Source organism: Ctenopharyngodon idella, chromosome 4 (assembly GCF_019924925.1).
Source record: "Ctenopharyngodon idella isolate HZGC_01 chromosome 4, HZGC01, whole genome shotgun sequence".
Lineage (NCBI taxonomy): Eukaryota > Metazoa > Chordata > Actinopteri > Cypriniformes > Xenocyprididae > Ctenopharyngodon > Ctenopharyngodon idella.
Genome location: NC_067223.1, coordinates 23,238,842 through 23,255,160, shown reverse-complemented (window position 1 = coordinate 23,255,160; position 16,319 = coordinate 23,238,842). Strand labels below are relative to the sequence as shown.

The 16,319-nt window shown below is 36.7% G+C and overlaps 2 protein-coding genes and 1 long non-coding RNA gene across 11 annotated transcripts in view; 1 reads left to right on the top strand and 2 right to left on the bottom strand.

The window, feature by feature from the left end:
* Window positions 1–15,672, bottom strand: part of LOC127511091 (gastrula zinc finger protein XlCGF57.1-like) — a 33,926-nt gene extending 18,254 nt beyond the window's left edge. Inside the window, exons 1-2 of one of the 6 annotated variants that reach the window (XM_051891570.1) lie at window positions 15,610–15,672; window positions 14,980–15,134 (exon numbers count right to left, since the gene is read on the bottom strand). In XM_051891570.1, the coding sequence (XP_051747530.1) occupies window positions 14,980–15,064 (85 nt within the window). In that variant the 5' untranslated portion in view covers window positions 15,065–15,134; window positions 15,610–15,672. Of the gene's footprint in view, window positions 1–7,393; window positions 7,610–7,970; window positions 8,076–14,979; window positions 15,135–15,609 lie in introns of those variants that run through there. The other 5 variants (XM_051891565.1, XM_051891563.1, XM_051891569.1 and 2 more) reach the window with 5 other exon arrangements.
* LOC127511276 (uncharacterized) overlaps window positions 1–16,319 on the top strand; it is a 249,197-nt gene that overhangs the window by 44,297 nt on the left and 188,581 nt on the right. The window lies entirely within an intron of this gene.
* LOC127511199 (heavy metal-binding protein HIP-like) overlaps window positions 1–16,319 on the bottom strand; it is a 219,057-nt gene that overhangs the window by 95,215 nt on the left and 107,523 nt on the right. The window lies entirely within an intron of this gene.

The following is a 16,319-nucleotide window of genomic DNA, read 5'->3' as shown; positions in this document are numbered from 1 at the left end:
TTTAAGCGCAGAGGAGCAACTGAGTCTAATGCGCTGAAAAAAAGAGAGTCCATAGTTTCTGTTGCAACAGAGTTCTTCTAAGCTATCTGGTATGCTAAGGCAATGAAACTGATCAGGAAGATTATTTATAAAGCAATCGTTAGTGGTAGAAGTGATGGTTCTACCATATTTATGGCAGGGAGGCGGCTTTGCTGCCTTGGCTAAATGTAGTATACACGAGACTAGATAATGATCTGAGATGTCATCGCTCTGCTGCAGAATTTCAACGGCATCAATATCGATTCTATGTGACAATATTAGATCTAAATTATGACTACGACAATGAGTGGGTCCTGACACATGTTGTCTAATTCAAATAGAGTTTAGAATGTTTATAAATGCCAATCCCAATGCGTCTTCATTATATACATGGATATTAAAATCACCAACAACAAGGACTTTATCCGCAGACTTTGGCAAAATTGGCATCAATGTTCTCAGCATTACACACGCAATCTATTAAGACCAGTCTCATTACAATAGGACACATTTATATAAAGCTATTATCGTTTTTTTTTTGTTTTTTATGTTATTATAACAAGGTCTCGAAACCATTTTGAGAAACTTCAGAGCATGGTGCTGATGACACATACTGGATTTGTAATGGAACAACAATGCATTCATATAATATAGCATTTTATATCATAATACTGTATTGTTATTAATGGCAATTTCATGTTTTTTTTTTTTTTTTATTACAGTGCCACCAAGAGGCACAATCCCACCAATTTTTTATGAGTCCATACATCTGTCTCTCAAATTTGGTGAAAATATCTCATTTCGTTTTGGAGTTATAGACAATTACATGTTTGAGAGCATAAAAAATGACCCATGGATGACTTTTTGATTTTTTTGCCATTTCCTATCAAAATTTTGACATTTAGTTAAACAGCTTAGGTTCAGTGTTTCCCTACGCTGGTTTCATCTCGATCGGACTAATGCTTTTTCAAAGATATTGAAGACACAAAGACACAAACCTTAAGTCGAAACCTAGCATGTTTGGTATCGTTGGACTCGGCAAGGATTCAGAAGTCTAACGATGTGACTCCCGTGAAAACAATTCAACCACATCAAAAGTTATAAGCATATGGAAAAAAAATTGTCCACTAGGTGGCACAGGTCCAAAACTTCTCAGGCTCCTTCAGGGCATTGTGCTGATGATCCATACCGAGTTTTGTAATGATACGCTTATGCATTCATAAAATGCAGCATTTTAGCACAAAATAAAAAAAAACTGGATATCATTCAACTTGGCATGATGCCCCGAATCTAATGAGACCAAATTTATGATTTTTTGGACAAACCCATCAGAAGTTATAAGCAAAAATAGCAATTTTTTTGTATATCGGGGCCAGTAGGTGGTGCTGCGTCAAAACTCTGCATGTTGCCTCAGGTCATTCTTGTGATAACCAAGTTTGGTCTAAATACGATAAAACTTTGTGGAGATATAGCCTCAAATCCGATTTGACAAACTTTTTGTCGAATTCATTTGGGCAGTTTTTGAGAACAGATGGTTCTATCAGAAAGCTTTTGATCACTTTTTGTCCCCATGGTCTCGATGCTCTGGTTCAATTTTTGTGAAAATCGGAGTAATGGCCTAGGAGGAGTTAAAAAAATCTGAAAAATTAAAATGGCAGGAAAATTTTTATGATGGAAAATGATGTCATAGGGTGCATTCGAATCGTCGAACCAAGGAATAAGCGGAATTTTTTTTGTTTCTAGCCCTTACGGTTCAAAAGTTATTAGCATAAACATGAGTGAAACTTTGGACAGGTGGTGGCGCTAGAGGGATTGAGTTAGAGACTCCAAATTTGCTATAGACACAGTTGAGACTGGCCTCTATCAGTGTGCCAAATTTCACAACTTTTTAGCATATGACATAACGATGCAAAGATGCATGACTGCATGCTCGAATTTCCTGCGGACACCTTTCAGTACCGCTCGAATTAGAAAACTTTATTACAAGCTTACCATTGTGAATCGGACTAAGGTAAAGAGATAGTTTTGAACACTGGCTGGTTATGTACTTGCACAAAAACTTTTTATCATTTCAACCAAAAAAAAGTTACAGCTTTAACATAACTCATTTTGTTTTGGAGGTTCGTCATTCTGTTGTGTATGCTGTGTAGTTAAATCCAAAGAAGAACAAAATGCAGGAACAAACATATAGTTTAGACTTTAACCTTTAGGCATTTATTGACTTAAAATACTCTGTCATTTTAGTCATACAGATAAAAGCAATACATCATTTGAAACTGTAAAGAATCACTTTTATTTGTGTCCACATACAACTGCATGTCACAAAAATGAAGAAAAAAAACAAAACAAAACTATGTCACACAGATATGGCCAATATATCTATAGAAACATTTAGGAGTCAAATTTTAAATGATCTAATTCAAAACAAATATTCTCTGTTTATGTTATCTGTATAAAAAGAGAGAGATGTACAGTCATTCTTGTGTGAGCTCATTACCGTTAATGCTAGAGATGCACTGATATATCCCCAATAATCGGACGATAAAAGCAAATTTTCACACTATCGGTCGGATAGTTTAAAAACAGCCGAATATACCCAAATACACTTGAATTAGTTAAAGTAACTGAAAAGTATACTATCGAAGTAGTAAATGTAAAGATGTTTGCCAACATAATGATGACAGTAACGCACACAAGAGTAGTAGCTGTTCTGTGCTTCATACTGCATGCATACCGTGCTCTGGCCCACCTCTTCCAAATGGGTCAGGGACAGTTCAGCGAACCGTGCATGGTATAGAGCAATCACACTAATCAAACGAACCAGTCTTTGGGGGTCAAACGGGCTCAGGCACGGTTCAGAGCGTATAGTGTGAGTACACCCTATGATGTCCATTTCTGTTGAAACTTTTTCCAGTGTTAGCAGGTAAAAGGGCTCTCCTCAGTGTGAATTTTCATGTGGGCTTCAAGGTTTCCATGTTGAGCAAAACTCTCTAAACACTGTTGGCAGATGTAAGGCTTTTATCAGGTGTGAATTCTCGTGTACCTGTTAAAGTTTCCTGTTTGAGTGAAACTTCTTCCACACTTTGTTGGCATAGTATGAATTCTCATGTGCCTGTTAAGACTTTCCTTCCGACTGAAAAACTGTCCACACTGTTGGCAGGTGAAGGGACTCTTTCTAGTGTGAACTCTCATGTGGGCTTTAAGGTTTCCACGCTGATGGAAACTTTTTCCACGCTGTGGGCACGTATGAGGCTTTTCTCAGGTGTGAATTCTCATGTGCCTGTTAAGACTTGCTTTATGATTGAAACTTTGTCCACACTGTTGGCAGGTGAATGGACTCTTTTTAGTGTGAATTCTCATGTGGACTGTAAGGTTTCCATGTTGATGGAAACTTTTTCCACACTGTTGGCATGTGTAAGGCTTCTCTCCAGTGTGAATTCGTATATGCCTGTCAAGTTTTTCTTTACGATTAAAAACTTTTCCACACTGTTGGCATGAGTAAAGCTTTTCTCCAGTATGAATTCTCATGTGCCTGTTAAGACTTGCTTTATGATTGAAACTTTGTCCACACTGTTGGCAGGTGAATGGACTCATTTTAGTATGAACTCTCATGTGGACTTTAAGGTTGTAAGGTTGATGGAAACTTTTTCCACACTGTTGGCATGTGTAAGGCTTCTCTCCAGTGTGAATTCTTATATGCTTGTCAAGTTTTTCTTTACGAGTGAAACTTTTTCCACACTGTTGGCAGGTAAAAGGGCTCTCCCCACTGTGAATTCTCATGTGGGTTTTGAGGTTTACACGTTGAGAAAAACTCTCCCCACACTGTTGGCATGTGTAAGGCTTTTCTCCGGTGTGAATTCTCATGTGAACTTTAAGGTTTCCATGTTGAGCAAAACTTTTTCCACACTGTTGACAGGTGAAGGGACTCTCTCCAGTGTGAATTCTCATGTGAACTGTAAGGTTTACATGTTGAGCAAAACTTTTTCCACACTGCTGGCAGGTGAAACACTTCTCTCCTGTGCGGTCTCTAAGGTTTCTTTGTTGATTAAAACTCTTTTGAGTTTTTTTTCGTGTGGAAGTCTTTTCAGTCTGCGAACACCGAAAAGGTTTTTCTCCATTTATAAAATCATGAAGATTCCCATATTGATCTTTCTCTTCAATTTCATTGAGTACTTCTTTCTCCTTTTTTATTGCCATTAGGGCTAAAGTGAAAGAAACAAAACAAAAGTTTTTCCCAATTTAATGGCACAATACAACAGAAATCAAGGGCTAGATTTACTAACTGGGGCAAATTTCCCCAAATGCGCAGATGGGAGTGGCAAGTTTTGCGTGTGATCTACTGCTGACACACAAATTAAAGAACAGAGACGTCAAATCATTTACATAATGACCAAAGCAATCTTCCAAGAGCAGCACAAATTAGTGCAGAGCTAATGGCTCACACAGGCACAACTTGTTACATGTAATCTGACAAACACATATACACACATATTATATGTATGTATGTATGTGTATATATATATATATATATATATATAAAATATAATATACACACACAACAGTTATGTCTGGTTCTCGAATCTGATTGGCTGATAGCCATGCGATATTTCAGTGATAACAGCACTCCTACCTTTACACCGTTTGTATCACTCCGCTTGAAGTGACCGTCATTCAAATCCACCGTAATTTTTGCGAATACTACTTGTTGTGCCACGAACTATAGTTTTAATAGTTTTTTAGATAAGAATGTAGTTGTTTAGACCTGAAATATGTAACTCATATTTAATAATAGCGCCTATTTTGCAATTTGTTTTGACGTTTTCGGAGATGCGAGCTCCAGGCCGTCAGCAGCCGTTCAGTGCTTGTGTAAGCTGCATCTCGGCCAGTGCTTCGGGGATTTGCTGCTGGCTCTTATAGTGGTTGAACATGAGACATAATTCAATTTGAGTACATTAAACGGGCAATCTTTGGTCTTAATCTATTATTTGTTCCAGAGCGAGTCGAATTGTGCTATGTTTAATTTGATAATAATTACCTTATCCTTTATATAGCATAGCATATTGGCTACAACTAACTTAGACGGAACATATTGACGAAGACTCTTCTCTGCTTCCTCTTCTTGCTCCCTTTAAATACATACCCCAGGTGAAAAAAAAAGTACATTTCTATAATATACTTAAAGTGCTCTATTTTCGTGCACTAATTTTGTACTTAGAATACTAAAAATTCTTCTTTAGTACTACTTAAGGTAATCTTAAGAACATCTAAGTGTACTCAACTGTGCTATTTTGAGACAGCATGTACATTTGAACCCATAGTGTACTAGAAGTGGTAGCTAAATATATTTTTTAAATACAGAAATAGTATATTAAAAGCACATTTTAGTTCATATTTCATGCTGTCTCAAAATAGCACAGTACAAGGCTCGGGCACACACACATAGAGAGAGGATACTGATTGACTCGCAAACTCCAAATTTTTTTCTCTTTCGCGTCCTCAATGCACTTGGATGGACACATACACGCATTATGTCAGTCAAAATACCCCTCTCGGCAAGTATTCTTGTAAACACATTCGGTTATGTCTTAATTGAACGAGGTGAGAATTCGGATGTGTTTCTATCGGATGTGAGCGTGCATGGGGTCTTAAAGTGACAGCAACCTATAAATACCTGCTGTTGTCTGTCATGTAAATCAAACAACAAAACACAGCTTTAACAAAGATTAATCTATATTACACTTATACAGTGAACATTGTCATTTTACATTTAATTATTACATTTCTGTACATGAAAATTAATACTACAGTTAGACTTTATACTTTATTTGTAACTTTTTGTGGTGATCGCATAAAAAAAAATCAAAAGTTACAGCATTTGGAACAGAGGTAGTTTTTTTGTTTATCCATTGCCGCCCCCCGATGGGCATTTTTAAAATCGTTCTTTCACGTGGAGTAACTTGTAACAGACACATGGGATTTTTTCTTGAACTCATTTCAATCGAGAGAATCCACTGTAAGTAATGATGTGCCATTTTCTACAATGCTATGCATGTTTTATTAAGTTATAAGAGGAAATGCCAAGTAATAGTTAGATTTTAGTTTTAGTTAGCATCTGTGCACCTGTGGGGTTTTGTGTCGTAATTGCGTGATCAATATCTTGTGATCGGATTGGACTCATTTTAATTGTGAGAATCTGCTGTAAATATTGATGTCCAATTATTCACAATCACAAACAAATTTATCCAGGTTTGGAACAACTTGAGAGCGAGTAAATGATGACAGAACTTTCATTTTTGGGTGAACTATCCCTTTAAGAGGGTAAGTCAGGCACTGCTAATCAAATGCCTTTGATTAACTGATCATCAGCAAGTGTTATCAACTCTATAAAAGCAGAAGTTCTGGCAGTTTGAGTGTCTGGAGACTTCAGGTGTGTGTTAACACAATGCCAAGGAGGAAAGACATCAGCAATGATTTTAGAGAAGCAATTGTTGCTGCCCATCAATCTGTGAAGGGTTACAAGGCCATTTCCAAACAGTTTGAAGTCCATATTTTACAGTAAAATAGATTATTCACAAGTGGAAAATATTCAAAACAGACACCAATCTTCCCAGCAAATTTAGCCCAAGATCAGAGCCTGCAATGCTCAGAGAAATTGCAGACAACCCAAGAACTACACCTCAGACTGAACACACACCTCAGACTCACGAGAACCTCATTGGTTCTTGCTGAAGCTCAGACGTACTGCGTAACTTAAGAATGAACCTCATTGGTTCTTGCTGAAGCTCAAATTTGCTGTGTAACAAGACAATGAACCTCAATGGTTCTTGCGTATTTGCTTCAAATGCCATCCTTCAAATGCATTGGTATTTATCATAATATTGGGAAGACCACAAAAATGCTTGTCATTAGGCAACTGTCCATCTGTGTACGACACTAACAGCACACCTGCGTTCAGCAGAGGTTGTACAGTACTGTGAACTTTTTATTCAAACAGGCCAGTGGACCGTTCGATCTCCGAGCGAGTTCTTCAGTGTCTGTTATTACACCATCTATGTTACTAAGCCATCTGCTTAAAACATCATCTAAATATTTTCTCAGAACATGAGTTCTGCTATTGAGAACACAATTTAAAGCGGAAATATCATGCGCCAAGCAAACCTCGCTAGTTAAAACTTTAAAACACAGCATGCCACAGGAAAAGTGTTCAAAAGCAGCGCATCCACAACAAATATTTCTGTTTAAATTCATATCAAAAAGCACCGTGAGTTGCTTTTTGACTTTTAGGATGAAATCTACAGAAAGGTTTTTACATGAGGCCCCTGGAGATTTTAATAAGGATCAAATGACTGAGCTCAGCTTTGAGAATGAAACCAACCTGTTTGTTCCTCAGTATCTTCATGCTTCACACTGAATGTTTCTTCCATCTTTATGTCTTCACTCTCCTCTTTTATAAACTCCATCTTTGTTTGTTCCTCAGTTTCTTCTTGTTTCACTCTGAATGTTTCTTCAATCTTCATGTCTTCACTCTCTTCTTTAATAAACACCATCTTTATAATAGAGTTACGTGGATCTCAGTCGCTGTTCAGTTTTTCTGCGTTTAAGATAAAAATAATAGAAAGAAAAAAGTAAAATAAACTAATATCTGGGTGCGTCTCAATCAGCTCTAGTTCAGTAGTTCAGCACACTGGTGAGGGAGTCAGAGTTAATGGACTTTAATGACCTGATTAGACACTCAAGACTAGCACAAATTAATAAAATACCTTATAATGAAAGTTAACATTTAGGTATTTATGGCTCATATTTGGTATCTAATTATTTGTAGATCACATTTAATAGTCTGCACTTTCATGAAAACATTTTCTACTGGTAGTTTTCATTAAACACGTTTGTGTTCCTGTTGCAGTTAAAGTTGAATGAACTGTTTCTACACTTTAAATGCTTTAAACACAAACCTTTCTTCAGTCGAATCACAACAGATGCAGGAGCGAGGCGCAGCTTTATGACTTAACATCACAACAACAAAATAAAAGTCCTGTTCACACGCTGCTGTCTAAAATGCATAGAAATTTATATAGAACAATATATACAAATAATAAAAGAGTTGACAGGAATTCAGAGTTTAATGTACTGTATGTTGTCCAATTATGTGCTGAAAATATTAGGAAACTACTAGAGTGAGATTTTGTCTAAAGAGAAAACCTGTAATATTTGGCTGGAAAAAATAAATAAATAATAAAAACATTTTATACCAGATACAAATTAGATTGAAATGCAAATACTGACAAATATGATTTTTTATTTTATTTTTTTTTAAGTGCACAAGTTCATAAAGCAGAGTTTATTCTTGTGTCAGTATTGAAACACATAAAAGTTAGTGTTTTTCTCATTTTAAAAAAGTGGACATTCGAGACTAAAAATTCCTGAAAATAGGTATAAAATGTCTAAACATTATGATTGATGAGATTTATTTACATTATATCTTAAATCCTTCAACAAATACTGACATTATTTGGGTCACTTTTTCAATTTTAAAGCCATAAACTGATTGATGATAAATGATAAAAAAAATTACAGCCATTAGCCATAGAAAAAAAAGCTTTTTTTAAGGGTCTCTACACACTCTCAAACATCATATATTTTTATATTTTGTATTACAATTCAAATGTCTTGTGTTTTTTTACAATAGTTTTAGTACTACATTACAAAACATTTATAACAGGTGTGTTTAACTACTATGTACTTATGTAAAAATAAAATGTACTTATTGTTTAAATACTAAATGTTCCCTTAATAGAGATTCTGAAGCATGAAACAGAATTGCACAAACCAGCTCAATGCACACCATGACACACAATACCATTATTCAGTTGTATTTCAGCATAAACATACATTGTGTTCACTGTGTTTATCAATATATCAACCATTTATACTTAATGTACAGCTGAAATGTTGCAGAGATACGTACCTGTCATGGAACACAGACTCAGGAACAGAGAAATGCAGTAACACGTTCTTTATTTTGCAGCACAGAGCAATGTGGCATGAAAACAGATGAGTCGACGGTACAAAGAAAGTTTACGATGACTGGAGATGGATAATAACTGAAATGTCACTTGCTTACAGATGTGGGAAATCATGGATGGTTGAAGCACACACCTCGCTGAATGGTAAGTGTGGGGAAATCACACACAAAGGACTAGGAGACACAAGGGGATACAGACGCTGGAGATCATAGGTAAGTAGTTCACTATGTCTTAACTAGACTGGAAAACCTGGGGAGACGAGGCGAGTGCTTTTATGTGGTGCTGTTGTACTGAAATTGTTCAGACATAATCCTTTTATCAGGTATTGCATTTGGATATATATTTAGACATGATCAAAAACAACTTTGTCATAATTTAGAATTTATTTTTGTTTATAAAATGGTTAGTTCCTGTCCTTGATTCTGATTGGTCAATAGCTGTGTTTTATTTACCGCTTCGCCCAACGGTTCTGTGTATCACTACACAACACCCTTAGCAACCACTCTTAACAATGTAAACTCTATGTTCTCAATTGATTTTGTTCATTGAAGCTTACTGTATTATGTAGAAGAGTGTTGTGAGAAAGAGATCGATTGAGCGAGTTTATTCTTTGCATTCAGATTTAGCATTTTCCTTCAGGTCAGTCCTATGTTCTTACTAAAAAATCTGTTTAAATGTCCGATGTATTATCTTGTCCTTTTAACAGTTGAGGGGTTTTCCCGTGACTGACAGCGCTAGTCAAAGCATTTGTCAGTTGTGTTTTGTTCTGTGTTCACAACAATTCAGTCTTTTCAATATAAAAGTCTTCGCTACTGACTGAATCACTCATAAAGACAGTCTTTGCCGCCATCTAATGGCGTAATAATGTAACTTCTGTTGCTGTTCACAGTCAGGCACTATTTTTTTCGCTTTTAATTCATGAAATTTGCACTGATACAAATTTTTGGGGTTTAATATTTGTATTGTGTGGTAACCGTTTTATAAAAGCAGTAAGGTACTCGAGGCTAGTGCTTTATCATGAATAAGTCACGGCTGAAGGGGTTGCAGGCTGTGATTTATTCACAATACAGCACAGCCTCTGAGTACCTTATTGCTTACTTAAATGTTAAATTTTCTGGCTTTTAACTGACTGGTAAACAGCTTACAACTTATCCTTAGGTCTCACTCTGCCTCTTTGTGTGTTTCATGGTTTACAGTTTAACCCTTACACTGCTGTGTTTTTTGGCCTGCATTACAGGATAAGGAATCTCTTAGGCCTTGTCTATTTATATGAGTTAAAATAAAGGCATAAATCCAGTTCATTTGTAGTGCACTGACAACATAGTTTTATATTCAAATGGCATAATAAGGACTAGATGTTGCAATCCCAACTGATTCAGTCCGATACTTGCCTTGAGTGGGTTTTGAGGCATCATCTTGGTTGGGGGGTTTCGTTGGTGACCACTTACTGATGTTTCCTCCTATACAATCTTCAGTTGTGCACCTTGGCTTCTTTGGTTGTTTTGGCCGTTTACCATAAGACACCCTCCACCGAGGCAGGCCGACCACAGGCTGATCAGACATTGGTGTGTCGCAAGGGGACGGAGTGATCATTTGATTCCCCCACAGCCAGTGACTGCTCCTTTCAGCGACTGTGTCTTTGATGGTCTTCCTCTGGGCCTGCCCTCTGATGCCCATTTCCTTCAGAAACCTTGTAGTAGAATTGGCAACAAAGCCCCTGCAGCCAACTTCCAATGGACACACCTTCACGCTCCAGCTGCCAAGGTGGCATAGCGCAGCTTTTTCCTTTCCTATGCTTCACCGATGGCATCTTCCCAAGGGACCACAGCACTAGGTCTGGGCGCAGATTGGTCAAAGCAACCGCTATTGGGAAAGTGAGTCTCTGGTCTAAGTCGACTCGCATTTTCCAGTTCCTGGCTGCGTTTAATGGGCTAGAATCTGAGGATAGGGGGTTAGCCAGCTTCGTTTCCCCTTTTTGGATGAAGGCTATTGGCTTTTGTCCAGCTTAAGTAAGTTCAGTTTTGATTTCCTTTAAAAACCAAAAGAAGAACAAAATGCGGGAATAACCACATACTAGAGACTTTAATCTTGAGGCATTTATCGACTTAAAATACTCTGTCATTTTAGTCACACAGATGATAACAATACATCATTTGAAAGGATTTACTTTTATTTGTGACCACATACAATTAAAACAAAACATTGTTTTTGTAAAATAAAGAAAACAAACAGGGTGTGCTTTCTGCCATTTCGGCCTCCGTTAACTTTTTTTGGAGCATGTCACCCAATTATCCAATTCAAAACATAAACATTTTCTGTTATCTGTATAAAAAGAGAGAGATGTACAGTCGTTCTCGTGCTCATTACTGTTAACGTAAACACTGAGGGCATGTGTAGATGTTCTATTCAAAGTGAATTCTCATATGGGCTCTAAGCACTGTTGGAAGGTGTAAGGCTTTTCTCCAGTATGACTTCTCATGTGCCTGTTAAGCCTTTCTTTACGATTGAAACTTTGTCCACACTGTTGGCAGGTAAAAGGGCTCTCCCCAGTGTGAATTCTCATGTGGACTGTAAGGGCTCCACTTTGATTGAAACTTTTTCCACACTGTTGGCATGTGTAAGGTTTCTCTCCAGTGTGAATTCGTATATGATTCTCAAGACTTCCTTTGTGATGGAAACTTTTTCCACACTGTGGGCAGGTAAAAGGTCTCTCCCCAGTGTGAATCATCATATGTGCTTTAAGGATTCCATGTTGAGCAAAACGTTTTCGACACTGAGGGCATGTGAAAGGCTTTTCTCCAGTGTGAATAGTCATGTGCCAGTCAAGGCTTCCCTTATGAGTGAAACTTTTCTCACACTGCAGGCAGGTGTAAGGCTTCTCCCCGGTGTGAATTCTCATGTGGCATTTAAGGTCTCCTTTTCTGTTGAAACTTTTTCCACAGTGTTGGCAGGTGAAGGGACTCTCTCCATTGTGTATTTTCATGTGAACTTTAAGGTTTACACGTTTAGCAAAACTCTCACCACACTGATGGCATGAGTAAGGCTTTTCTCCGCTGTGAATTTTTATGTGTATATTAAGACTTACTTTATGTTTGAAACTTTGTCCACACTGTTGGCAGGTGAAGGGACTCTCTCCATTGTGTATTCTCATGTGAACTTTAAGGTTTCCATGTTGATTGAAACTTTTTCCACACTGTTGGCATGTGTAAGGCTTCTCTCCAGTGTGAATTCTCATGTGGATTGTAAGGTTTACATGTTGAGCAAAACTTTTCCCACAGTGCTGGCAGGTGAAACGCTTCTCTCCTGTGTGGTCTCTAAGGTTTCTTTGTTGATTGAAACTCTTTTGAGTTTTTTTTCGTGTGGAGGTCTTTTTAGTCTGCGAACATCTAAAAGGTTTTTCTCCATTTATAAAATCATTAAGATTCTCATATTGATCTTTCTCTTCAATTTCATTGAGTACTTCTGTCTCCTCTTTCATTGCCATTAGGGCTAAAGTGGAAAAAAATCAAAACAAATAAAAGTTATCCCCAATTTAATGGCACAATACAACAGACATTCAAGGGCCAGATTTACTAACCGGGGCAAATTGGCGTCAGAGCGCATTTCCCCAAATGCGCAGACGGGAGTGGCAAGTTTTGCGTGTGATCTACTGCTGACGCACAAATTAAAGAACAGAGACGAAGTCAAATAATTTACATAATGACCAAAGCAATCTACCAAGAGCAGCGCAAATTAGCGTTGGTTCACAAATAAGCAGAGCTAATGCTCATCAGGTGCGGGTAGACACAGGCACAACTTGTTACATGTAATCTGACAAACACATACACACACATTATATATATATATATATATATATATATATATATATATATATATATAGGCCAACATGGCTTGGCAAACGATATGTTCGGATAACATCTTCCTCTGGCATTTCAAAGAAATTAATATGAGTGGAAAATATTTTCTCATTTCTACCACATGCTCTCTGTTCTCTGGTCTCCTCCTAGCAGCAACAATTGCAGCCATGTCACAAAATGGGTTAAGATGTGCTTTTTGGGGCATTAAATAATGGCACAAATACCAGTAAATTGACTAGCACAAACATTAGTAAATCATTAGTGCTGCGTGATTTTTTAGTAAACACTCTCCTCCCATACGTTTTGCGTCTGAAAGGGAAACTCCTACAAATGCATAGGCAATAAGGTCAATCGCAAAAACAACTCAGTCCACGCCTTTTCAGTCCTAATTTTGCACGGTCTGTCTTTATTAAATCCTGACAGTAGTTTTTTAATGCCAAAAGAGGGTTTGCACTGGTGCAAGCTGTTAGTGAATCTGGCCCCAAAACATTTAGGTATGTAATGCATCAAAACCAACAACATGTTATGCTAGATCCTATACCAGAGGTGTCCAAACCTGCTCTGGAGGGTAGGGTTGGGAATCGTAAGAAATTTTCCGGTTCCGGTTCCATTAAAACAATTAGATAACTAATAAAAAAATAGTAGTAAGGGAAAAATGCACAATACTCAACTCAAACAGTCCTATTTGTGTTTATTATTCTTGTCAAATTAATTTAATAGACTGCTAATCTCATATTCGCTAACACTTTACAATAAGGTTCATTAGTTAACATCAGTTAACTAGGCCTACATTAACTTTAACTAATAATGAACTGCATTTCTACAGCATTTATTAATCTTTGTTAATGTTAATTTCAACATTTACTAATACATTATTAAAATCAAGAGTTGTATTTGTTAACATTAGTTAATGCACTGTGAAGTAACATGAACAAACTATGAACAGCTGTATTTTTATTAACTAACATTAACAAAGATTAACAAATACAGTAACAAATGTATTGCTCATGGTTAGTTCATAAATGAACCTTATTGTTATGTGTTACCACAAATTAGATAAGATGCTTGAACACACATGTAAGATTCAGACAGGTGAAACAGAATATTTTTGTAAGTTGGATTCATAAAGACTTGTTTCTGAAAGAATGATTCAGTGATAGACACATTTTTAACAGTAATTTGTTGCCACCTAGTGGTGTAACAATGCAATCGATACAGTCGTTATTTGAAGTCCAGTTACTTTCAGAAGGAAATTTATTATATTTTGATCAGTAACATCAGTGTTTCTAACTGAATAATAAACTTTTATATGCTTCTGTTATAACTGGAATATTTGTCACACAGAAATAATGATACTGTGTGTTTGAAAAGATTGTGAAGCTGTTTATATCTACACATGACAACTCTCTTTAGATCAACGGCAGCGCAAACGCAGATTTGAATGTAGAGATTTTATTTTTGTCAAAGGTTAATATACACGGGCGAATCGTTGTCATTTAGGAATTAGATCATGCGGGTGATTAAATCGAGAACGCGATCTTTCGAAGATTAATCGTGCAGCTTTGTGTACCTCTCTCTGCATTGATATCTGGCGTATTTGAGTAGCGCGAGGGCTTTTCGATGCATTCATTGCTATAATATTCAGCTGTCTCTATTAAAGGATACGCTCCCGGCACTTCGCCCACCCATCACACACCAGAACCGTTTCCGGAACCGAAACTTAGAAATCTTCGGTTCTTTTCAAAAAACACTACCAGTTCTGGATGAGAACCGGTTCTCGGTTCCCAACCCTAGTTGTAATAATGAATGACCAACATGGAGGTAGGATCTTCTCAGGTTCACTTGAAGGCAGCAGCAGTATTTGTCAGGTCATGTGATCTCAACATGTCTGTCCACATACTTTGACCTGCTCCGTGTCAAATAAAACCAATTTAAAAGGAATAGTTCACCCAAAAATGTCTGTCATTTACTGACTCTCAAGTTGTTCCAAACCTGTATGAATGTCTTTGTTCTGCTGAACACAAAGGAAGATATTTGGAAGAATGTCAGTAACCAAGTTTCGCTTTGAAAATGAAACCAACCTGTTTGTTCCTCAGTATCTTCATGCGTCACTCTGAATGTTTCTTCAACCTTTATGTCTTCAGTCTCCTCTTGAATTAAAGCCATATTTGTAATAGTGTCACGTGGATCTCAGCCACTTCACCAGGAGTATTTCTGTATCTTTGGACACTCTGTCCTGTTTAAGATGAAAATAATTATCAGATAGAAAATAGGTGTCTCAATCAGCTCTAGTTCAGTGCACTAGTAAGAGAGTCAGAGTGAGAGTTTAATTGACCTGATTAGACAAAAACACTTAAGACAGCACTACAAATTAATAAAATAACACAATTTATAATGAAAGTTGACATGTAGGTATTTATGACTTATATTTGGCATCTAATGATTTGTAAATCACATATACTACACTTTAATGGAAGCATTTTCTATTGGTTTAAGTCTTAATTAAACACGTTTATGATGAACTGATAAAAAGAGAGAAATGAGACGCCACCATTGTGTTACTCGTGTGAGGATGCGCTTTACTCACAAAAGTAACGCAAATAAAACAATAATATGCTACATACAATAATAAACTATTAATTCTGCGTCGTTTGTAAAACGTTAAAGTTGAACGAACGGTTTCTACACTTTCAAATGCTTTAAACACAAACCTTTCTTCAGTCGAATCACAACAGATGCAGGAGCGCGGCGCGTCTTTATGACGCCACGCCACAACACCAAAATAAAAGTCCTGCTGCTGCTGTTTAAAATGCATAGAAATTTACATAGAACAATATATACAAATAATGTGAGATTTTGTCTAAAAGGAAAAACTCTAATGTCTGGGTGAAGAAACCATTTTATATCAGATATAAATTAGATTTAAATGCAAATAGTGACAAATGTTTATAAAATATGATTGCTATATAGACGTTATCTTGCCATTTCTCTTCCCAGCCATTTCTATATGCGATAATATTAATGCATTTTTGCTATTCGCAACCCAGAAGAGAGAGATCTACTGTTATTGTGTCTATATACAGTATACAGTTTACTGCAGAACAACTCATTATGTTGCTGTGAAATAAACACTTCTGGAAATGTAGAAATTAAAGTTAAAGCTCCGATCTCCTCCTGAAGATCCAGAAAAAAGTCTGTTGGTGCTTCAGTGACTACTTCACTCAGAGAAGCTGTCAATCATGATGTCAAAACCTGCATTTTTATAGCATCAAATAACTAACTAAAAACAAACTTATTTAAATAATGAACACTTGAACTTATATCAGCGTGACAAAAACTGCCTAAAATGAGAGAAACCATCTTTGGGAAAAAAAATTTATGTGTAATTTGATTGTTTGCCCCACGTCCTATTACATTACAT